Source organism: Quercus suber, unplaced genomic scaffold (genome assembly GCF_002906115.3).
Source record: "Quercus suber isolate HL8 unplaced genomic scaffold, Cork oak 2.0 scaffold_32, whole genome shotgun sequence".
Taxonomy (NCBI): Eukaryota; Viridiplantae; Streptophyta; class Magnoliopsida; order Fagales; family Fagaceae; genus Quercus; species Quercus suber.
In genome coordinates, this window is record NW_027069497.1 from 2,077,089 (window position 1) to 2,102,813 (window position 25,725).

The 25,725-nt window shown below is 31.6% G+C and overlaps 1 protein-coding gene across 1 annotated transcript; it reads left to right on the top strand.

The window, feature by feature from the left end:
- Positions 1–23,150: 23,150 nt before the first annotated feature.
- Positions 23,151–23,669, top strand: LOC136066365 (E3 ubiquitin-protein ligase RHA2B-like). Its single transcript, XM_065770549.1, has 2 exons — positions 23,151–23,255; positions 23,343–23,669. Exons 1-2 carry the CDS (start codon positions 23,151–23,153, stop codon positions 23,667–23,669), a joined length of 432 nt encoding a protein of 143 aa, XP_065626621.1.
- Positions 23,670–25,725: the final 2,056 nt, after the last annotated feature.

Consider the following 25,725-nt stretch of genomic DNA (forward strand, 5'->3'; position numbering starts at 1 on the left):
ATTTGTCTTAGGATGGTAAAGTTAGGCTTTAGGGCCTTAGGTTTTGATTGAGTTATATTTGTTGATTACTTTTTTTTTTTTTCAATACTTGAAGCATTTGGAGGTCTTGGTGGTGTGGAGAGGTGAGTATATGATAATTTGATGGTTTGGGTGCTATGAACCTGTTTTAAAACAAATGTGTAATGAAGTGTTAACCATGAAAGTTTAAGCGCTTTAAGGTTTTGCTTTTTGCACACAGAGTGTTTGATATATTACTTCAATGAGTTATGAAGTTGAGTTTAATTGTTTGCTGTTGTTTATTTAATTTGAAGTTGGACCAGGGCCAGCCCTAGGCTTAGGCCACTTAGGCAATCACCTAGGGTCCCCTACTAGAGAAAGGCCCCCAAATTTTGGGACAAAAATTGAGAGAGAGAGAGAGATATATATATATATATATATTTTTTTTGGAGATATAGTAAAAAAATTAGTTTTACATTTTTCTTCTACTTTTAAGAAGTACCAAAGAATTGAGTAATATTAGAGATATTACAATTTTAAATACATAAGGCTTACAAATATGTGTCACTAATTACAAGCAATAATTTAGATAGGAAAATACTATAAATACTATAAATTTTACTTTAAAACCTTTATACAAATTGATGTGACAATTAATATGATTTGTAGACGTCGATAACCTATTAAATGAATTTTTAAATTATTTAATGATACATCTTTATAAGCATCGTGTTGTAAAATTTATAATATCCCTAACATTATTCATTCAAATACTTGTTTATTATCTTCTTGAAGTGTCATTAATTACATTCATTGCTACAACATTTGTACATTTTTTTAGTAAAATTTGTTATAATTTTAGCATTTCTTCAACAAAATATATATATATATTACAAGATAAAAAGAATGCATTTTTGTTATATAAAAATTATGATATTGAAAACTAGTTAAATATTATTTAATTAATAACAAAAATGCCCCATTTAAATATATTGCCTTAGTCCTCAAAATTTGTTGGGCTGCTCCTGAGTTGGACTCTGTGATATATATATATATATATATATATATATGTATGCATGTATGTATGTATGTATGTATGTATGTATGTATATGTATATCACATAGTGTTAGATTTGATAATTGGGACTATTTTTATTTGTCTTTGTAGTCTATGGCTCTATGCATTAATACCCAAATTGGGTTTTTGCTGTTTACTTTGATTGAATTATAGAGTAAATGATTTAGTTCTAGCATATATGTGGTAATTGAATTATGCAATGTGAGGTTGACAGCCAAATTGGGCTTGAAGTTTCTGTCTTGGATGAACACACACACACACAAATATTTAATAGAGATGTTTCTTATAACATAGTTAATGTTTTTACTTTACAATTTTAATGTCGTATTGTTTTTATATTTGTGCAGATTTCTTATTGGTGGCTTTTAGGGCATTTTCTTTTAGCACTACTTGAAGACGTTTGAGGACATCTTCTTTTAGCCCTTAGTATTTTATGGTATTGTATGTTATAAAAAATCTTGTATTATTGTATGTGTTGGAAACAATTTGTATGGATGGATTGAATAGAATACTTGTTTTATTTTTACATTTATAAAGTATGGATCATTTTCTTATAAATCTGTAGTTGACATAAATCTGTTATTCAAGTGTAAGGAGTTAATAATGTAATGACAGGTTACATACTAGAAAAAAATGAAACTGAATTTATAAAAAATACTTTCAGCGATGAAAATTTTTCTTGCTAAATATAGTTGAATTTTTCTCACTAAATATAGTTGAATTTTTTGCTAAATATAGTTGAATTTTTCAAACAATAGTTTTAGTGACAAAAATATTCGTCACTATTGAAAGCTCGAAAATGTGTCGAAAACACACGAGCTGTTTAGACCCCCAAATTAAAGTTACGATTTGGTTGATTTTACAATAACTTAATACTAAGTGCGGAATAGTGTAAACACAAGCCTATAAGCAAGACAACTACTCTAATCCATATTTAAAGCAACACAACAGTAAAAATGAAATGAACAAGAGTAGGGAAGAGAGATGCAAACACTGATAACACCGAGACATGTTATCGAAGAGGAAATCGAAGAACTCAGGGAAAAACCTCTTTACCACCCTCCAAGTGGAAATCAATCCACTAGACAATCAGTTGGGATACAAGGGTGAGCAAGAGACCTTCCAAGCCTAATCTACCTTCTGTACCTAAGCCCTCCAAGCTCCTACTCCAACAAGACTTCTAGGAACTGTGTCTTTTCTAGTTCTCCAGATCCCGTAACAAACTCCATGTTACATCTGCCATTCTAGGCTTCTTCCAATGCTTCCCAGCAGCACCAAAACTTCACTTGACACTCTCAAAGGGTGTGGTAAGTGTTTGAGCTATCAATCTCTCAATGGTATGGAAATGGAGAGGTAGGAGATCAGGAAATTTCCAAAATAAATGTGTAGAGGATTGTGGGTATAACAATCTCTAACTCTCAAAGTATTTGGCTATAATTTTCTCTCAAAAGCTCTCATTTACATTTGTGGGTAATGTGGGTATAAATAGTGTAGGTACAAAAAGTGTGAATCAGACTGGACAGGGGTAGAACAAAATGCCTCGCGTGTGTCTCAAGGGAAAGCCTTACCCGCGAGATACTCGTGAGACACAACTGTTTCCATTTGGCCTGACTCTTCGCATTCCAACATATGCAAGGCACATGACATACTTCGCGAGATGCTAAGTCGCGAGATACCCGTGAAACTTTCTTCAGTCTTCAAATGCTTGAGTCTTCACACCACGCTTTCTATCACACAACCCTTACAATGAAATCCCACAAATAATACAGGGTACAACAGATTGAATATAATAACAATCAAATTTGGCACGGAATATAAGCCAACAAAACATATAGTTGTAAATAACAACTTTACAACTATAAGTACCTGAATATTCTTAAAAATAGTTTTAGTGATGAAACTATTTCGTCGCTAAAAATTATCTAATAAAATAAGGTACATGTAGCAACGAAATAGTTTCATCGCTGAATAGTATTTTTAACGAGGAAAACATTAGTGTTTTTATTTTAAAACAACTTGGATCTTTAGCAACAAAATTTGTTGAAAGTTTTCGTCACTAATACTTTTAGCGACAGGGCTATAGCGACGAAATGAATTTCGTCACTAAAAAGAAGAATTCGTCACTAAAGGTACTAGGCGACGAAATATTGGACTTTTAGTGACGAAAATTTTTGTCACTAAAAATACATTTTGTTGTAATGCAATTTTCTAAAGATTCTCTCTGTCATCCCTTTCATAGCTTCATCATTAGCCCCAACACGTGACGATAAGAATAGTATGTACGTAGGTTAATATGTGGTGAATATTATAACAAGAAGATGGTGCTACAATAATAAGGGTTATAAAGAGGTTACAAAATGGGTGCCAATGGAGTGGTGGCAGCATTTACTCACAGAAATAGGAATCTATTTTAGTCCAATAAATTTTTGAGCCATACCCTATTCATCGAGTACCCAATCGAATCAAATCTAAACTCAATCCTGATTGATCAAGTTGGCATTGATTGATTTTAATACTGCACATATATATATATATACACACACACACACATATATATATATATATGGGTTGGATTCAAGTTACACCTAATGTAACTATAAGCAATGTTATACCACTCAATATTTTTTAATTGGATATTTTTTTAAAAATCTACCGTTAGATTACATTATCTTCGTATATTCTTAATGCTTGCAAAATTTCAAGGTTATCAAAGATTAATAGCCATGTCATTAATCAATTTTTTAAATTCAAGTTTTTGTTGTTTAAAATAATGCATAAAAAATGAGTTTATAGATCAAATAGTAAATAACAATCCAATTGACATGAAAATTGGCATGATTGTTAAGAACATATAAAACATATAATTCAACGACAGAACTTTCAAAATATGAATTCTATAATAAGTTACTGGATGGTGTAACATTACTTAGAATTACACTAGATGTAACTTAAACCCAATCCTATATATATATATATATATATTGGTTTGTGGGTGATTTAACATAATTTGAGACTTAAGATAGTAACTTTAAAGGTAACTTTTTTATATTTAAATATTATTTATTTAAATTTCAATATTATAGTATTACTTATATATTTAAAATTCATTCTTCATAATTTTTGAGATACAAAATAACTAATTAAATCTTTAGTTTCTAATATCTCTTTTATCAATAATATGACTAATTTAGTTAATTTTGTATGCCATATATCCATTTGAAAAATAATATAGTCTTTTGTTATTTTTGTAAATTCTGTATGCAATATATCTATTTGAAAACTGATTGGCCAAGACTGTATTGACCCTTTGTGATAAATTAACCAATTAATTAGCCAAGTTAATTAATTCAATTAACATGCAAAATCCGTGGTAGCACAATCAAATCACCAATTAACTAAATGCGGTGGAAATTAAATTGACACGGCAATTTGTTTATGAATGGAGAAAATCTATACGGCAAAAACTCCATTGGGTGATTTTAAGGCCACCATTCTCGAAATTCACTATTATCACAACAAGCGGTTACAAGTAAAGGAATCCAAGTACCTTATACCAATTTATAGTTGATCACTTCCCCCAATACCCAATTGGACTTGTTTTGTAGTGACAATCTCTCATTTTCAATGCATAGCTCTCAATACGTGACTAACCAATAGATGCACGAATCCCAGTACGGGACTTAATCACCAACTTGAGAAAAATGTTGGCTGCAAAGTTTTTCAGTTCATCACGTGATAAAGATCACGAAACTCCTTGGTCAACAAATCCTACGATGCACAAGCACAACAGCTTTTTCAAGAGAAAGATGAATTAGGGAAAATTCTGTTTTCAGTCACAATTTGCATGAACAAAAATTTGCTTCACACTTGCGCAACCTTTGACGGCCTTTAAAATAATCATTATATATATTTAGGGTTGTGAGAAAAGAAATCCCATACATATACCCATGGATTGGATGAAAATCAACTCTGAAAAACTGAATTTCATAAACCTCGACAGATAGGGTATCTATCGAGTTAACTGTCAAGCATCTTTTTAAATCTCGATAGATACTAGCTATCGAGTTAGTTGTCGATTTTTAAAATCCAGCACTTCTTCACTTGTTTCTTGAACAAATTTGCATGGTTTTAACACTAGAACTTGAAACCTTGTTCCTTGAAGTATTAAACACATCCTAAATCTACTTAATTGTCACGAATCACCCTTATAAAGTATGTTTTGTGAAATGATTAGCCAATCCTAAATTGACATATGTTCTTAACAATGAATCACATATGTCCTAACAATCTACCCTTTTGGTAATCCGTGACAAAACCACAACAAACAAATAACCATATAAGAGAAGTAATAAATCACTCAACTCATACTCACTTATTGAATACAATAAAATCTATCCTAATACAAACTCTTGAAAAATTTTGTAAGAAGAGAGTTTATGGCAAGAAGACTTTGACAACCTATATTTTTGAAACACTTTAAACAAAACTCATCAAGGCATCTTAATGTGAAACAGAAATATAAGATTGCATACATTAAATAAGAAATATGTGCACAAAAAGAGAGAAGAAAAAACACATATAAAGATAAATGAAATAAAGTAATAACAACCTCAATATATATATCAACATAAGAACAAGGTTTGCTATCACTAAGTGGTCACAAGACCAATGTACAAAAATAATGTATCTAAAATGAAAAGAAAAGAAAAGATACAAAAAGTCCTTACTACATCCCTCATAAACACTCCCTCTATCTCAAAAATCTCCTATGCTAACCCTCCGCCTATGTATAACTACTCTCATATCAAAACTACTCCTTTTTTTTGTCACAAGTGACAAAGGGTAAGTACATCAAGTAGACATCTCATCATCACTAGGTGAGCTAGCACCATTGTCTTCATCAACATCGTCACTGCTGGAGCCATCGTCACTCTCATCCTCAGAAGCTGGTGGAGATAGAGAAGAAGCAACAATGAAACCACCCATGACAACCTATTGTCGTGCTATACAACCAATACGGGTGTTCACCTGACATAACTCAGCACTAAGAGTGTCAAGGCAATCATCCATGCGTACAATCTATACCATGATGGCCTCAAGTGTCATTCCACCCGCAGAAGATGAAGGAACGGAAGTGGATGGAGAGGTAGAAACTGGAGGAGTTGCTGTCTCTGTCTGGGGCCACCTCGGTTTGAGCTATGCCTAACTCCATCGAACAGTAGCTGCATCTATGGCACACATAACCGTGAAGTGAGGAGACTTGAGAAAGGAGACAGAAAAATGGCAGAGGATCTGTGTGATAGCCAAAGGAAAAATGAGTTTATTACAGGTCGTTGTATCCCTATAAACATCTATAAGGGATAGAATGAAGTGAGAAGGGAAGTCGATAGAGATATCCTTTAAGAGGGATAGCAAAAATTGAGCACGAGGCTCTATAATGGAGTTATAGTGAGACAAAGGATGAAGAATAAATGTCATCACCATGTTTAGGAATCTCGAACCTTTTGCAAAACTCGAGCAAGGGGTGTTTTGACGGTCACCCCAAGATGAAAGTGTCTCACAAAAGAGAGACAAGAGTTCGTCTTTGGACACAGTCCGCAAACGAGCACAACTAGGGTAGTCAGGATGCACTACCTTAGGAACGTGTAGTATCTTGGATACAATATCCGAAGTAACTACTATGTGCGTACCTCAAACGCGAGAGAAGAAATGAGATACGGAAGTATTGATTCCGTGCATATTGGAGTAAAACTCCTGTATGATCACAAAGGGACAAGTGACTGCGATGTCATATAATGACCCCAACCCCTACTATGAATGACAGTGGATAGGTTAGTATCTAAAAAATTCGATAAGATGACATGGCATTTCGAATGAATGCCTCATCAAGAAAAATTCTCTGAAAAGTACTTTTAGGCTTTATCATCATGAAATCGTACATGAGAAGGTGTAGGGTCAGAAGAAGAAGATGCCCTAGAACGAAGAGGGTTCTAGGACGGAGTGGATTTTCATTTAGGTGCCATGATGCAACTAACCAAAAAAAAAAAAAGAGAGAGGGAGAAAGAGAGACATGCAAAAAGGCACCAAAAACATCAATATATAAGAATATAAAGTAATGAAGGTACGTATGCATGAACATGTGACATGCAAACCAAAAAAAATATCATGGGCTGAACCTAATCCAAACCTAATAGCACACAACAAATCAACATATATAGCACACATCTATAATGTATGAAAATATAGTTATAATGCAAGTGTGATGCAACGCATGACGTTTAGGATCATATAAACATAACCCAACCCAAAAATTTCACCAAAACTTCATCAATTTCGAAAAACACCAAAAGTTTTCAAAAAATCCCAAAATCTAGGTCAGAATGCATGAAATGTATGATTAAAGGCTAGAACAAAGATCAGACCTGTGAAAAATGCAATGAAAAGACTGAAGAATGAGTAAGGAAGATGAAGACGTTGAGTGAGAAGAATTTGAGAGAGAGAAAAGTGATTTTCTATTAAGAGAGATCGGGGAGAAATGAGAGAAAATTGCATGGGTCCAATATATAGAAAAACATAATTCTCGACAGATCGAGAGGTGTCAAGAGGTATTAAGGATTAAAGTGCGTGTTATATCTGTCAAAGAGCTATCCAAAATCTGTCGAGAGGTGTCCACAGCTAAAGGATCTCGATGGATCGAGATAGCTACCAAGAAGCTATTGAGCATGCGATAAAAAGCAGTTGAAGGATCTCGATAGATAGCCAGCTATTGAGAGGTGTCCAGCAGCTGTCAAGATTGCTTAAAAATAGTTTTTCAAGAAGAGAAAAATACAGACATGAATGCAATCAAGCATGCTACACAACCAAAGATCTAAACAACATTTTAAGCTCTCAAAATCATTTCTCAACCAAAAAATGTTAAGCACATAAATCCAAAACACACACACACACTAAATACGTCTAACCAATTTTATATTTCAAAAACAAGTTAAGACAGTTTAATGAGTATACATTAACACATGTATTCCTTGTGATGGCCAAATCACATTGTACTTGCACATGTATCAAAGGTAGCATAGAATATTGCGTGTTGTGTGTGAAAAACATTGCAAGATTGCATTAGTGTCTATATGTTATGACGATTTAAGATATGAGAAAATCACTTTAGCTCACACACAATCATAACTGTTTGATGGAGATTATCACCTTCAAGGTACATCTTATAACTCCCATATCTCCAAGAATACACGCTTGCAATCATGTATAAAGCATTTTGATTCTTTTTGCTTTTTTTTGTTCTTTGCATTTTTTTTTTTCCTTTTAAACAAACCATGCATGGGCATATAAGAGATAGAAAAGAAATACCCAATGATGTTAAGCATTTGACATTCCACTTTTGCTATGCCGAAACATACAAATGTCATTTCATGATTATAGGCAACAGTGGGGAGATGGTTATTTGTACCTTTCTCTTTAAGATTTTCTAGTCTTTCTAGTCAAAAAGAGCGATACGAGTGTTAAGTATAAGAGACTATTTAATCTTACTCATCAGAAACATGAGCCACAAAGCTCACTTGCTTAGTTGTGCATAGAGATACTCATCTAAGCTACAAATGATACAAAGTTTAGAAAATTTTGTTTCAATGGTCATCCAATGTATACAAGTAACAATGTACATGAACACACACTATTTTTATATTTTTCTGATTTTTCAATTTTTTTTATTTTATATGAAAAAACAAAATAAAGCAAAACTGAAAAGTGAACAAACAAGAACATGTTAAATAAAGTAATGTATAAAACTAGACTGACTCAAAACATTAAAAGAAAAGCACACGCATAATGCAAAAACAAAAACAAGAAGAGGAGGGAGAGAAAAAGTGACAGAATCACTTAGAGCCTTTTTCCTTCCACACCTTGGAGGAACCTTTTCGTTTAGCAAACCTTTGATCCGGCAGTGAAGGGGAAGAATTGAAACCGTTTAAAATCGAAAGGAATATGAAGGCTTTGAGAAGATCTCCAAGAGGAGCAAAAGAGGATGAAAGTTGATTCTGGTTTCCCAACGAGATCATGCTGTTGCTATGTTGAGTGGTTAACCACTTATAGAAATTTGGTCGAGTATATCCAGGTACTCCATAGTGATGATAGAAATGCTGCTTTTTCTGTTTGGGCTTTTGAGTATATCCCTTCTTATCCCTAAGGTTCTTAATCTTTCTTATCAAGCTTAAGGGGTGCTCCTAAAATAGATATACCATTGTCTATGTTATCACTAGCTAATTCATTTTTAACATCATTGTTCTCACTTTCAACATTATTAGCAAGAGGAACAAAAACAGCAGTACTAGAAGTAGCAATACTAGGAGAAGAAAAATCATACCCTAAACCGGTTCGATTGGAAGCAGATTTCTGAAGACTGAGCATCTCATTGCGCTTTGCACTTAAAGTCCTTTCCAACTGGGCTCTGACCAAGAATAGTTTTGCCTCCAGTTTCTTGGTCTTCTCAGCCAAGAAATTATTCTCAAATCTCAGTGCTCCAATGGTCTGATTTGCTTCATCAAACTTTGTGGAGATTTCTTCTCGTTTAAGCTCCACTTCACTAAGCTTCTTGGTGGCCAACCTATACAATTTCTCATAGTTTTCTAAGACCTTGTATAACTTTGCATAGGCTATGTGGATATCATCTTGCTTATCCATCTTTTCAAACTTAGACTCCACTAATTCCTCTTCTTCATCCACATCTTCAACAATCCCTTCAGTAGGATTTACAGTGGCAGTGAAGGCATTTAGGATTCCATCATCCTCATTATCAGAATCATCCTTAGACTTAGTGTCACTTAACGTAGCAGCAAGTGCCTTACTCTTCCCAATATTCTTGAGATATGTAGGGTACTCTTGTTTCATGTGACCAAAGCCTTGACACCCAAAGCACTTTGGTCCTGAGGGAACAGTGTACTGCTGCTATCCCTAGCATCCTTCTTCCCTTTGTCTTGGCTCTTGAACTGCGAAGAATTGAATTGCTTTCGGTTCTTGTCAAATCCTTTCGCGTTGGCATTCTTCATAAACTTCTTGAACTACCTCGTGATATAGGATTTCATCTTAGAATCTTCATCGTCTGAAGACTCATTAGTGTCACTGCTCTTGGCCTTCAATGTCATGCTCTTGCTCTTGCTTGATTTCCTTATCCTTGTCAACCCCAACTCATAGGTTTGTAGATTGCTAACCAGCTCTGTAAAAGGAATTTTGTCAATATCCTTCGATTCCTCAATTGCAGTGATCTTCACATGAAATCTCTTGGGTAGAAATCTAAGCACCTCTTTAACAATCTTGAGTTCGGGAATGATTTCCCCAAGATTAAAAGCTGAGTTCACTATGTCCTTGAGCTTGGCATAGAACTCATCAAATGAATCATCCTCCTCCATCTTAATCTCTTCAAAGCTCGAAGTAAGCCTCTGAAGCTTTGAATCCTTGATAGCCTTGGTTCCTTCATAGGTTGTCTAGAAAATGATCCATGTTTCCTTAGAGATTTCAGTAGAGGATATCTTCTCGAACTCCTCATTCGCAACTGCACTGAATAAAGCATTCAATACCCTGCTGTTGAAGTTTGCCGCCTTGATCTTAGCATCGTCCTAGTTAGCCAGTGCTTCCGTGGGCTTGGTCTAGCCTATCTCCACAGCTTGCCAGACCTTTTCATCCAATGATTACAAGAAAGCTCTCTTGTGTACTTTCTAGTATGCATAGTTAGTGTCATCATATAAAGGAGGTATGATAAGAGACTGTCATCTATCAATGACAAACAAGGGTCAGTGGATCACATAGTAAAGATTAACACCTAATCAGAGTGTGCCTGCTCTGATATCACTTGATAGGCGAAGAATGTATTGACCCCTTGTGATAAATTAACCAATTGATTTAGCCAAGTTAATTAATTAATTCAATTAACATGCAAAACGCATGGTAGTTCAAACAAATAACCAATTAACTAAATGTAGCGGAAATTAAATTGACACAGTAATTTGTTTACGAATAGGAAAAACCTACACAGCAAAAATTTCACTGGGTGATTTTAAGGTCATCACTTTCGAGAATTCACTATTATCACAATAAGCGATTACAAATAAAAGAATCCCAGTACCTTATACCAACCTACAGTTGAACCCTTACCCCAATACCCAATTGGACTTATTCTGTAATGATAATCTCTCCTTTTTAATGCATGACTCCTAGTACGTAACTAACCAATAGATGTGCGAATCCCAGTGTGCGACTTAATAACCAACTTGAGAAAGATGTTGGCTGCAAAGTTCTTTAATTCATCACACGATGAAGATCACGAAACTCCATGGTCACAAAACCCTATGGTGTACAAGCACAACAACTTCTTCAAGAGAAAGATGAACTAGGGCAAATTCTGTCTCTAGTTACAATTTGCATGAACAAAACTTTACTTCACACTTGCACAACCTTTGACAGCCCTTAAAATAATCTTTATATATGTTTAGGATTGTAAGAAAAGAAAGTCCAAACATATACCCACGAATTGAATGAAAATCAGCTCTGAAAAACTGAATTCCATAAACCTCGACAGATAGGGTATCTATCGAGTTAGCTATCAAGCATCGGGCTTCAGCAACTTTTTAAACTTTGATAGATACTAGCTATCGAGCATTAAAATCCAGCACTTCTTCACTTGTTTCTTAGATAGATTTGCATGGCTTTAACACTAAAACTTGAAACTTTGTTCCTTGAAGCATTAAACACATCTTAGATCTACCCAATTATAAGTAAAGTGCGTTTTGTCAAAAGATTAGCCAATTCTAAATTGACCTATATTCCTAACAATGAATCACATATGTCCTAACAAAAACTAATATAGGCTTTAGTGTAATTAAGAGCTATCATATATATTATATATTTGAACATAATTATCATTTTTCCATCAATCAATCATTTTCATTGTAATTTTTCGTTACCTTCTAACTCTTTGTGTTGAATCTTATCAAAATCACTATTGCAACTTAACTTAACAATATAAATGCCAATTGACCTCAACATGCAAAAAAAAGAATGATCAATTCAGTACATAACTTGAATAATTAATACTAACCAAACTAGAGACCAATTTCCATTTAGAGAATCAAATTTTGTAATATTTGACAATAAAAATATATGAAAATTAAATATTAATTTAATTTAATTTATCTTTGGTAAGGACCTTAAGGTGATGCATGATCATGAAGAATAGTTGAAATCTAATTTTCAATTTGGGGTTTATTCAATTTTTATCCATTAATTTTAAATCATTGATGTTGGTCCCTAAAATTTCAAAAGACAGAAAAATTTGGTCCCTACATCTATTTTCCTATTCACATGACTAACAAGATACTAAGTTATCTAATATTGTAACTAACGAGATGCTAAGTTATCTAATATTGTAGTTATGCTAAGTTATCTACAATATTAGTTGAATGTAGTAGTAATGGTTTAAGAATGGAATACTCAATTTTTTTTTTTTTTTTTTATAGAATTTCAATTTTCATATGTTTCGCTTTTAAAGGTGTAAAAATCTTTTTATTTATTCTCATAATCTGAAAAGTAAAAAATTCTTTATATTCAGAATATTATTGACTTCTTATACAACTTAAACTGTTCAATTGTGATAATAATTTGTGTCTAGGATTACCAACCTTTTTGACCAAGCAGTAAAAATTTATCCTTCCTAAAGTAGAGACATGAGTATATATATTATATGTTTATATTTATACATGCATAAGGATATACTTATAGAGATTTGGGAATATATATGATTATGTAACTTTATAATATAAATAATCAATTTTATAGCAAAAATCATAAATAATTTTTAGGCGAAAAGTACATTTTCGTCCCTACATTTTCACGAGATTTCTATTTTGGTCCCTAAATTTTTTTTTTACCGCTTTTAATCCCTATCCTGGAAAACGCGTTTCGTTTTTGTCCCTGCCGTTACATTAGAAACGGAAATTGCACAGGTGGCAAACGGAAGATGACGTGGCCATTAAAATAATAATAAAAAATATTATTTGACATTAAAAAATGCCACGTCAGCACCTAAATTAAAAAAAAATTAATTTATTAATTTTAACTAAAGAAAAAAAAAATTAAAAACTAAAAAAAAATTAAAAACAGAAAATGAGAAAACAACAAACCAAATTTACATACTTTTCTTTTCGTTAATTTTTTGGAAGAACATGTTTTGCTCCTAACCCAGATTTGCTTCTGATAAGAACATAAAAAAGGAAGAAAAAAAAAAAAAAAACCATTTAGATCTGGGTTGGTGTTTGTGTACAATTGATTTTTGTGGAAGAATTTGTGTACAAATTTTGGAATATTTTGGGTTTCTATTCTTTTGTTCTTGGGATTGATGTTCTGGGTTTGTTGTTCTTGGTTGGGTTTTTTTTTTTTTTAATTTCTGGGTTTGTGTTCTTAAATCTGAGTTTGTGTTTTGAATTTTAGTGTGTTTGGTTGTAAAGAAATAACAAGAAAGACAAAGAAAAGAAAATAAAACAAGTTATTCCAAAGAACATGTAAAATGTTTTTAATTTTTTTTTCTTTAGTTAAAATTAATAAATTAATTTTTTTTTAATTTAGGTGCTGACGNCATGTTTTTGTGATCTTTCCCAGAACATGATTTTACATGTTCTTTGGAAGAACTTGTTTTATTTTCTTTTCTTTGTCTTTCTTGTATTTTCTTTACAACCAAACACACTAAAATTCAAAACACAAACTCAGATTTAAGAACACAAACCCAGAAATTAAAAAAAAAAAAAAAAAACCAACCAAACCCTTCACTCTATCCATCACTCTCTCTCTCTCTCTCACACACACACACACAGAGCTTCTGAAAATGGCTTCCAGTTCCTTTGTCTTTCTCACTGCCACATTTCTTATCCTGTGCACCCTCACCAAAGCCACGAAACCAGGCCGCCGAGACTCGATTGATGAGGACGATGACGAGATGAGGTGGCCGAGGAGTCGTTTCGTGGTCGGGATGGCATGTTGCTCCATACCCAGACACCCATGGCCAGAGACTCCAAGCTCCATGGCCGAAGAAGCCGAGACTCCATAGGCCCATGGCCGAAGACTCCAAGCTCTACCTCTCATGACCACGAGCTGCCGAGACTCGATTGATGAGGACGATGACGAGATGAGGTGGTCGAGGAGTCGTTTCGTGGTCGGGGATGGCGTCGTTGCTCCATACCCAGAGACCCATGGCCGGAGACAGCAAGCTCCAAACCCAGATCTGCTCCTAACCCAGATTTGCTTCTGATAAGAACATAAAAAAGGAAGAAAAAAAAAAAAAAAAACCATTTAGATCTGGGTTGGTGTTTGTGTACAATTGATTTTTGTGGAAGAATTTGTGTACAAATTTTGGAATATTTTGGGTTTCTATTCTTTTGTTCCTGGATTTTTTTTTTAATTTAGGTGCTGACGTGGCATTTTTTAATGTCAAATAATATTTTTTATTATTATTTTAATGGCCACGTCATCTTCCGTTTGCCACCTGTGCAATTTCCGTTTCTAATGTAACGGCAGGGACAAAAACGAGACGCGTTTTCCAGGATAGGGACTAAAAGCGGTAAAAAAAAAATTTAGGGACCAAAATAGAAATCGGGTGAAAATGTAGGGACGAAAATGTGCTTTTCGCCTAATTTTTATCAACAGTGCTGATGAACTTAATTTCTATAAGTTCATAATTAAAATAATTCTATCTAAACTTATTAGGTGATATAATTACATTACTTAAAGTTACACCAAATTTAACTTGATTTTGATTTATCTAATCTAATTAACTCAAATAATACAAATTTAATTATAATTTAGTTATTAATTATTAGTATAGATTTGTAAAGGGATCATGTTTTGTATTCATTGGGTTTGTAATATATATGAGGCAACAATAAATTAATTAAGTATATAAAATTTAATTAATTACATAAAAAATTAGTCATTTTTCTTACAAAAGTTTAGTATATGATGTTAAAAAAATTAGATAGAAAATTATAACTCGAGTTTGTCCAATTAGAATATTAAAAAAGCTTGAAAACATATTTTAGAATGACATTAAATAATATTTAAGAATATTAGATTCAGTTCAAATAACTTCATGGACAACATTTTGGCACCTCTATATTATTCTTATTATTGTTGCTGATTAGCATTATCGTACCACAATATCGTGTTATTAAAATAGCCACCACATTATAAGGTGCTTTTCTTACCATCTTGTGGCCGTGGGTAGATGTTAAAAATATAAAAAAGATGACAGAGAATCTTTAGAAAATAATGGTACTGATTCAGCAAAAAAGAAAATAATGGCACGTACTGTTTGGACTCAGGGAAGAAGGCAATTATGAAGAAGGGCATGTTGCTTAAATTGACAGCCGCGTTTTAAACGATGTAATGCACTTCAACTTTTTCTTTTGACTAAAGTGGTTGGTAAATAATTTTTTCACAAATATTTTTTCAACAAATTTTATGTGATAAATTATTATTAATTTAAATTTAAATTAATTATTAAAATTATTTTTTTTATTAATTACAATCAATAATAAGTTATTATTTAAAATTTATTATAAAAATTTTATAAACAGGACATTTCTTAAAGAGATAATGCTATTTGAACTGGCACTTTTAAATGATCTACTGCATACACAGTGACTTTTTCTTTTTTCCCCTTCATTGCCATTGCCATCCTTTTTCTTTTGTTAACGATATATATTATTATTATTATTTAAATTGGTACTGTTTGATCTTCTTCTTCTTTTTGCGGATTTTTATATTTTGTTCATTTTTTTTTTTTTTTGGAGAGAGAGAGAGAGAGAGAATTTTTTTTTTTTTATACATGTTAATATTTTGGTTGGTTGGTCATAAGTCATAACAATTTGAATTCGGGAGCTTGATTCATTTTAGGTTTAGATCATATATTTGTTGCTTTCTGTAGATTATATACTAATAAGTAAGAACTAATCGTTAACGCTGGCCGTGTAAGAAAAAATTCCCCCCCCCCCCCCCCAACACACACACACAATTATAACAAATACATTACTCAATTGGCTCAAATTTAAGAGGTAAGCATATAAAATTAATTACAATAATCCTTAATTTGTAAATTGCTATACTTGACATATNGTGTAATTTATAACCTCCTACATTGGGGTTTCTTTCCCGATTTTTTTTTCTTTGATTTTTTTTCCTTATTTATTGGTTTTAATTTGGGGGTTTAATTAATAGATTTTATAGAACCTTTTTTTTTTTTTTTTTTATGAATCAAATAACTAACATAATTGGTTAATTCAATTGCCTAAGTTGATTAATTATTCAAGTTACATGCAAAATAACATGGAAGCACAAACATATCACCAAATTAAACTAAAGTGCAATAGAAAATAATTTAATGATTTATTAACTAATGGGGAAAACCTCTCACAAAACAAAAACCTTACCGAGTGATTTTTAGGTCACCACTCCTAATAATCACTAATCAAGAATCAAGTGGTTACAAGTGGATGGAAGATGTACCACCAGATATCATTACTGTTTTACAGGCTGATTTTACCAGTTTAATCTTGAATATGATAAAAAAAAAAAAAAAAAATAGCAAGCCCAACAACAAAAATTAGTAATTTGTTAATCTTAAATTTCATAATTTTTTTAGAGGGATAGTTTAAAGTGTAAACACTAAAAGACAATAAAGTATGAGATAGTAGAAGTAGGACGTGGAACAGTGAAGAGAGAAGACAATTTTTTTATTTAGCTTTTTAATAATTGTGTTATTGTGTTGAATTCTTAATAGAGTAATGCAAAAGGCACAACAAAATTTTTCTTAATGGATTACAAAGACCAATAAATTGTGAAAGTTAAGTTGAATTGTTGGATAAGAATGAAAGACTTGACTTGGGTCTATTGTCCAACACTTAACTCATTAGGATGATAATGCATGTCGTCATCTTGATGGGCCTAATACAACTTAATATTAGACCCAAATCTTATCCAAGAAGGAAGGTTCAAGGAATCTTCATCCGTGAATGTTGTTGAATGAGAATGAGTAACAAAGTTCCTAACAACTTTATAAGGCACGCGAAGCTAAAGCTTTTTCACAAGGGAGACTCTTTCTTCACATATTCCTTTATGCTTTGCTTCTTTTTGCAGGGATAAGTAACTGAAGGCCGTCAAACACGTTTCTATGATAAAACTATTTTCTTCTACATGACTGCATGAGGGTTGATTCTAGACCTTAGACCCAAAGAAGAGAGGAAAATATCAACAGAAAAAGAAAATGAAAGAATTGACTCAAAAGTAATGGGCCAGGAGGGACTTGTAACACAAACATGTCCGCTAATTCTGAGCTAAATCTTTTTTTCCCCCTGTTAACTTGCCCAATCAATGTTAGCAGACTATTTCACCTAAACATTATACTGATAGACGCTTCTTTTCGAAGCCATAACCCTGAGAGTATAAATCATGTAGACTAGTGGTGTGAATCCGGATTAGCATACAATTTGAAAGTTAATAATAACATCAAATACTTAAAATATATCATTCAAAATTTAAAATAACATCAAAGTACTTAATAAATATTAAGTCCATAATGTAGTATCATTTATCTAGAAATAAGTTCTTTAGTGTTTGTAAAGTTTTAACTTACAATTATATCACATATATGTTTTTGTAATTACTCATTTTTTTTTAAGTTTAAAATATAGGTTGGATATAAAAGATATTTGACAAATATAAAATAAATTAATATTTATTTATTATACAAGTTAAATAAACTGTTATTAAATAAGTCATTTTAGATTAACATGAATAAATTAGTGTGTCAATTATATCAATTATACCCCCCCCCCCCCCCCCAACACACACACACAATTATAACAAATACATTACTCAATTGGCTCAAATTTAAGAGGTAAGCATATAAAATTAATTACAATAATCCTTAATTTGTAAATTGCTATACTTGACATATAAATGATAAAAACTATAAAGCTAACCAATTCTATACAAAAAGCTCGTATCAAATATTATAAAATATTATGAATTATTTATTTCCACTACAAGTACATAATTAGAGAGACAAAATTATAAAATTGAGTTTCTAAACACTGTGATGAATTAAATATTTAATTGTATTTTTAAAACAATTGCCGCCTGATTCATAAATTCCAATAATAAAAAAACGCTGCCCATATGTACAACTCGTTTTTCTACCTTGATAATAATAATAAGGGTAAATCCTATTCACATTCCCTGAGATTTGAACTAATGCGAGATTTGAACTAATGCCAATCAAGTCCAAAACTTTTCAAGACTAACCAATTTGGTCCCTAAAACCAATTTAGTCCATAAAACAATTGATAGAAAATAACTAATTATTTAGAGACTAAGTTGGTTTTAAAGACCAAATTGACTAGTTTTGAAAAGTCTTGGATTTGGTTAGTATTAGCCCTAATCTCAAGATATATTAGTAGAATTTACCCTAATAATAATAATAATAATAATAATAACAACAACAAAAACAACAGAATTAGCTTTTAAAAAAAAAAAAAAAAAAAACCCTTATTGAAAAACTAAACGGGTTTGGGGCCTCTTGGCAGGTCAACCCATCAAATGGAGGGTCAGGTATGGGTCCCTAGGTAAGACCCTCCTTTGCTACATGACATATTGCTTCTTCATGCGGAGTCTCATCTAGATGTATATTAGAAAATTTTAATAATCCCTTTCTCTCTATTAATAATTTTAATTATTGATGAAGTATTAATTTAACAAATAAAATATTTTGTTATCGAATAAAAAATATGAAGTTCTAATTCTGTTTACATCAAAGAAACTAATTAGAGTCTTGCCATATAATAAAGAATAATTATCATACAACTGACGCTATAGATTGCAACTTTTATTGCAATGATGGGAATTGGCATAATATTCATTTATTATGTTATCAATGTTTACTAATCATATTTATTATCCATTAATTTTTGCAATGTAATAAATGAGTAATATTATAGACACATAAAAATACATAATTTTGTGCCACAACTTGTTACATGCCAAGTTGTGAGTGGTAGAAGCATGTCTCCACATGGCATGTCCCCACATGGCCTACCATCACACTTTCACCATTCATAACTCGCTACATAGCAAGATGTGGCACAAAGTTATACACTTTGATGTATCCCTAGCACTAAATGTGTTTGGCAAAAATATTTAAAAAAAAAAAAAAAAAAAAAACTAGCTTATTTTACTATTTAGCTTATTTTTGCTACTATTTATGGGTCTCACTGCACTTTTTGGCACTATTCATGGATCTTACTGTACTATTTCAGCTAATTTTTACTTTTATCTATAATACTTTTAACAAAAACTTTTCAATTTCAGCAAAATAAATGGATCCCAAATATACCCTAAATTTGTAATAATTTTTGCATTTGGTTCGACTTTTTTGGGGCCAAACACACAATTTGAAAACCAAATCCAAATATTTTGCATTTGGTAAAAATTTTAGATGTTGCATTTTCAGCCCCAAAACGTGGAAACCATCGTTTTTGCACTAGACCCTCAGAGATCTAATATGAAAACATGATTCAAATACTGTTGGAAACTTTCTCTCATATCCTATAATACCCTTAATATTTTTCAAAAACCCAAATTTACCCTTTTGCCTAACCACAAAAGACAACCCATTCTCTGAGAGTATCTCTAATGGTGTATGTAAAGGCAAAATATTCTCTATTATAGAGAATAAGACCCAAAAAAGTCACTCCAATAAATTCTCTAAACTCTAAATTTTTTTTGGCTCATGAACAGTAGCTCATCAAATCTAATGGGCTACTGTTCATTCTTCAAATATTTTTTTCTATTATAATAATCAAGTCTTGAATAAAAAAAATGTTGGAAGATGTGTAGTTGTTAAAAAAAGAATAAATAATAAATGAATAAATAATATTTAAATGAGATAGAGAATGGGATAGAGAATATGTTGGAAAGTGTATTTGAAAAAGTAGATAAATAAAGGTAAAAGTCACTGTTTATTCTTAAACAGTACAAAAATTTGATAAATTTGCTAGAGATGCTCTCAGAAAATCACCGTGTTGCTGGACTCACCTTGCCGTTACATTTTTCTTCTGCATTTTTGTCCAATACATTTTTCTTCACAAAGCAAATTCAAGTGAGCTTGTAAGACCCATTGATACTAGCAGTGGCGAGTTGTTGATGAGGAACTGAGAGTGAGTGAGAACCAGAGAGAAGCTTTACTAGTTTGGGTTAGACGAAACAAATGAGAAAACATTAAAAAAAAAATACAAAAATGAAGATGGACGATAAAGGAGAAGAAGGTGAAAAGTAAAGGAGTGGAGGAATCAGGAAGATACATACATGTGTGGAGGATAAATTTGGGAAAAAAGAAAAAAAAAATTGTAGAAGGTGTTAAACTTTTATACTCATTATGGCTGAGAAAATAAAGTGTATGGAAAAAATTATAAAAAAAAAAAGGTTTTGGGTTAGGTTAGAGCATTCACATCCGATATCTTTAGACTATTTTAGTTTACCATCTCAAAAGTTACTTTATCTATTATACCATACCATTTTACAATATATCCAACATCTCAACTTTTATTTTACAATACAACAAATTAAAATAAATGTCCCAAACGTCCCAAACTTAGCATTTGGCACACAAAAAAGACAGAAAAACAAGCTACAATAGATGTCCCAAATGCCAAAAAGTTTTAGGGTTCATTTAGTTGGGAGGATGGAAAAATGAGATGATAAAAAAAAATTTATTTTCCTTCATTTGTGTTTAGTTGAGAGGGTAAAAAAGTGGAGGGATTGAAAACTTTTTTATTTAGTTGGCAAGAAAAGTGAGAAAATAGAAAATTTAATTTATATAAATTGACTCATATGCCCTTATTAAAAAAATTATCTAGTTTTAAAAAACAAACAAACAAATAAACACACCAAGTTTATTAAAACAAAAATTAGGGAAAAAAAAAACATCAGTACTAACCAAAACAACCAATCATGCCCAGTTAAAATTAAAAAAAATTAAAAAAGAAAAAAAAAGAAAGCCAAATAAACAAAAAAAGAATTGGAGATTAAAAAAAAAAAAATAGCAGCGCAGTTAGAAATAAAGGCTCACCCATGTCCAGTTGGAATTTTTTTTTTAAAAAAAAAAAGTAGGAAACAAAGGGTAGCAGCACGTAGTCGCGTATACAATGGGTTAGAAAAGAAATTTTAAAAAAAGAATAGGAGACAATGGGCAGTAGCACGGACGCAATGGCTTTGACGCGGCCATTTTTGACTGTTTGCATAATTTTCTCTTTCATTTTTTCTACAAAATTCAAAAGATTGTGTTTTGGTGGATTAGGAAAAAAAACTCTTACACTCACCAAAATTCCTGCGCCCTTCCCCTCCTAACCAAACACTTCTCCCAACCATTTTCTTTTCCCTTTTTTTTTATGAAGGAAATTATCTTTATATATATATATATATTGTCCATTTTGATAATTTATACCTCAAACCGCAATTTAATAAGCTCTAACCAAACACTTTACTTTTTTAAAACGCACTTTTTAATAACTTTTACTAAACGTTCTACTTTTTAAAAAATGCTACTTTTTCGAAAAGCCAAGTTATAAAAAGTTGAATCAAACCCAACCTTAAATTTTTAATACTTAACCAAACTAAAGGAGTCCAAAGCAAAATAATAGATATAGAAAAGTACTTACTGCTTTTCTAAATGAACACATGTGAGCAGGGACGGAGTCACTATTGAAATAGGGGCAATGGCCCCTTAATTTTTTTTAAAAAAATATTATTATATATGTGTACTAATTTTAACAATTTTATTTTATAAAATTACATTTTACTCCCCTTAAACAATATCATTGATTCTTTTAAAAGTAATATAGGCTCACAAACTTTTTTATAAATTGTTTTAGAAGATAATTCTTATTAGTTTGGACATGAGCCTACTACTTACATCATTTTTTTTACTTACTAATTATCACTTATTACCTCAGCAATTTATAAAAAAATTAGTAACTCTAGCATTTTCTTCATTTTAGTGACCACGAAAAAAATTTATAGATCTAAAATTTTTTAAAAATATATATACAAGCCAAAAAAAAAAATTAGTTCAACAACAAAAACTACGAATAATAAAACTAAAAAAAATTAAGTCCAATCAACCAATTTTATTCAAAATAAATAACCATACCCTTTAAAAAAATTCTAAACAAAAATAATTTTGTTCTAACCCACCAAAAAAAAAAAAAAAAAAAAAAACCTCAGCAGTTAAGTAATAACAAAGTCAGAAGTTGAAACTATCACACACAACCAATAGTAAAACCGCCTCTCATAACTCAAAGTTCTAACTTCATCTCTACATGTGGGGATACATCTTCACTATTCACATGCAACTCCCTATATGACAAATTATAATATAAAATGGATAAAGTTTAGCTACAAAATTTGTAGTAACCTTAGGTTACAAAATCACTTAATAAAATAAATATTACTGCATATTTTGAAAATCTAACCGTTGAATTACATGTTCTTTATGCTCTTAATGTACATGTCAATTTTTGTGTCAATCGGATATCATTTACTATATAATCTATAATCTTATATTTTATGCATAATTTTAAATTACAAAAACTTGTAATTTAAAAATTTATTAATGGCATAACTATTGATCTTTAATTTTCTTGAAATTTTGCAAACATGGATGATATAAGAAGAAGATGCAATCCAATGGTGGATTTATCAAAATTTACTTCTAATAAAAAGATATTAAATAAGTTTGTAATCTAAAATTACAATTGATTTTGTAGCTAAATTTTGTCCATATAAAATTATGCAATTTTTATGTGTCTCTAGCTTTATTCATAATAAATTTTTAATAGTTTTAAATTTTTAATACTTTTCGAAACTAAAGAAGTTAAAAGCATAATAATAGATATAGAAAACTACTTACTACTTTTCTCCGGGGGGCCAAGTCTATAAATATATACCTCATCGACTACCCTCATGGTCATAAATGAACACTCGGCCAATTTCCAAGACTCTCCCACTCTTTTCACTTGTACTTTCCAGCATGAGTACTTTTCATAAGCAATTTCAAAAGCTAGTTCTTGCTTCCCTGGTTTGGATTCATTGTGTAATCTTGATGGCTACCTTCTTCAAACAGGTGGTATTAAGTTTCTTTCTTTTTCATTCATTCTCCAAGCAGCATTATGAGCATGACATGCCTGAAATCAGTGAAGAGTTAAGCATAAACCTCTACAAGCGCAAGCCGGGGACTAGTGAAGAAGTAGAATGTGCAGTGTGTCTGTGCAAGATTGGGGAAGGAGAAGAGATTAGACAGCTGAGATGTGATCATCTTTTTCATAGAGTTTGCTTAGATAGATGGCTTGGATACAGGCGTTTAACTTGTCCCCTTTGTCGTGGTTCTCTACTTCCATGTACAACCATTACTGAGCCTGGGGTTTTCGAAGTGTTGCATTTCAAATATTCTTCTTTAACTTCAGGTGACCGCGAGACATGGTGGCTACGTTGAATCATATGAAATTGCAAAATATGATGACAACTTATTCCTTGTAATACTCCTCACCCCTGTAATAAATGTGCCAAATGCTAAAATAAATAAATAAAAAGTCAGTTTTTTATTATTTCTCTCTCCTCTCTATTGACTCTCTCTCTCCTTGTAGTCAAGTACAATGGCAGTGGTTCGTGAGTTTTCAATGGTGTGTTTGGCGGTGGGTTTGTTGGTCAGTGGCCAGGTGGTGGGTTCAATGGTTTTGGGTTGATTTTTGCAGAATCGGTTTGATTTTGGTTTGTTTTGATTTTGTGGTTGATTTTTTGGGTTGTGCTAAGTTGATTTTGTGGTTGCTAGGTTGATTTAATTTCATGGGTTTGGTTGCTGGACTTTGTCAGTAGTTGCAGAGAGACGAAGAGGAAGAGAGAAAAATATTTTTTTTTGAAAGATGGAAGAGTGAAAAATAGAGAGGAGAAGAAAGAAAAAATTGAATACATAAATTAATAGCATATGAAAATAGAATATCAAGTGTAGGGTGTATTATCAAATGTCATTAAAATAGTAAAAATAGGTTTTTGTGCGTTAAAATAGCATTTTGATTATGATTTTAAAAATCGGATTGAACTGGCCGGTTCAACTGAAAATCAATCACCGCTTATGACTAAAATTGAAAAATAATAAAAATCGAATTAACTGGAAACCGTCCGGTTAACCGTAAAAACCGGAAAACTGGTATGGCTGAATTTGTTTGGTAGATTACGCTGAAACTGATGCATTTTTTAGCAAAAAGACCATAAAAAATTGCTTTTTTTTTTTTTTTTTTTCAAATACACCATAAGAACTATAAGAATGATAATCCAAGACCGTGGGAATGCAAAAACTTCATGAAGAGAGAAAGAGAAAGATAAAATGAGGTAAAGAATCAAAAATTAAAATGTGATACTTGATTATTTTTTTAGCTGGATCATGGATTACTTGAGCAACTTCAACTTATTGAAAATTTTTATTTTGAAATTTGCAGCAGACTTGAGAAACATGAGACTAGAGGGCTTGTTTGGTAAGTGCATTCAAACTCACGTTTTAAATAACATTATACATTTTTTTTACATATTTTTTCACTCACATTTATTTTAAAAATTACAAATAATAATTTTCAAATTACACTGCCAAACACCCCAAAATTGAGAGATTGAAAATCCGTTTGATACATGTATTTAAAAATTAAAAATTATTATTTAAAAATATTTATAAAAATACGTGTAAAAAATGCGTTATAATATATAAAATATTATTTAAAAGTTAAAAATAATTGTTTGAAAACACGTAAGAAACACTTCCTGAAACTCTGAGAGACTAAGAGCCACCGTTTGAAAAAAAAAAAATGATGATGATATGAAGGAGAAATAAGAGTTTGAAAAAAGTGAGGGCTGATAGACTATTAATGAGAGTGTTGCTTTTTTTCTTTTTCAATGTCTTTGTCTTCACCTCCAAGAGTCGTGTAGAACTTACTTTTACAGGTATTGGAACGTGTGTGAGGCTATGAGAATGTACGTGTGTGAGGCTATAAAAAGTGAGGGTAGATAAAGTATTAATGAGAGTGATACTTTTTTTCTTTTCAAAGTCTTTGTCTCCACCTCCGAAGAGTCGTGTAGAACTTACTTTTACAGGTATTGGAACGTGTGTGAGGCTATGAGAATGTTAAAAGTATAAGTAATGGTCAAAAAAATCTACTCCTGCAGAAAGAAACGTGTGGCACTGGTGAGATATAGTAAAAATTAAAAAATAATAAAAGAAGGTAATTTGTGGTAATAAGGGAATGGGGTATGTAGATGCCTCGATGAACTTTGCTTATACTTTAAATAATTTTACACAATTTTTTATATATTTTTTTATATAAATTTTAAAAAACTATAAAAATTTTATCTCAAAAGTAGAAGTAAAAGTAATGGTCAAAAAAATCTACTCCTGCAGAAAGAAACGTGTGGTACTGGTGAGATAGAAAATTAAAATGTGATACTTGATTATTTTTTTAGCTGGATCATGGATTACTTGAGCAACTTCAACTTATTGAAAATTT

Bases quoted from the DNA above. Each gene is read 5' to 3' on its own strand.
- LOC136066365 (XM_065770549.1), top strand. From the start codon at position 23,151: ATGAACACTCGGCCAATTTCCAAGACTCTCCCACTCTTTTCACTTGTA. The intron at 23,256-23,342 runs GTTTGGATTCAT...TTCTCCAAGCAG, and splicing joins AGCTAGTTCTTGCTTCCCTG to CATTATGAGCATGACATGCC.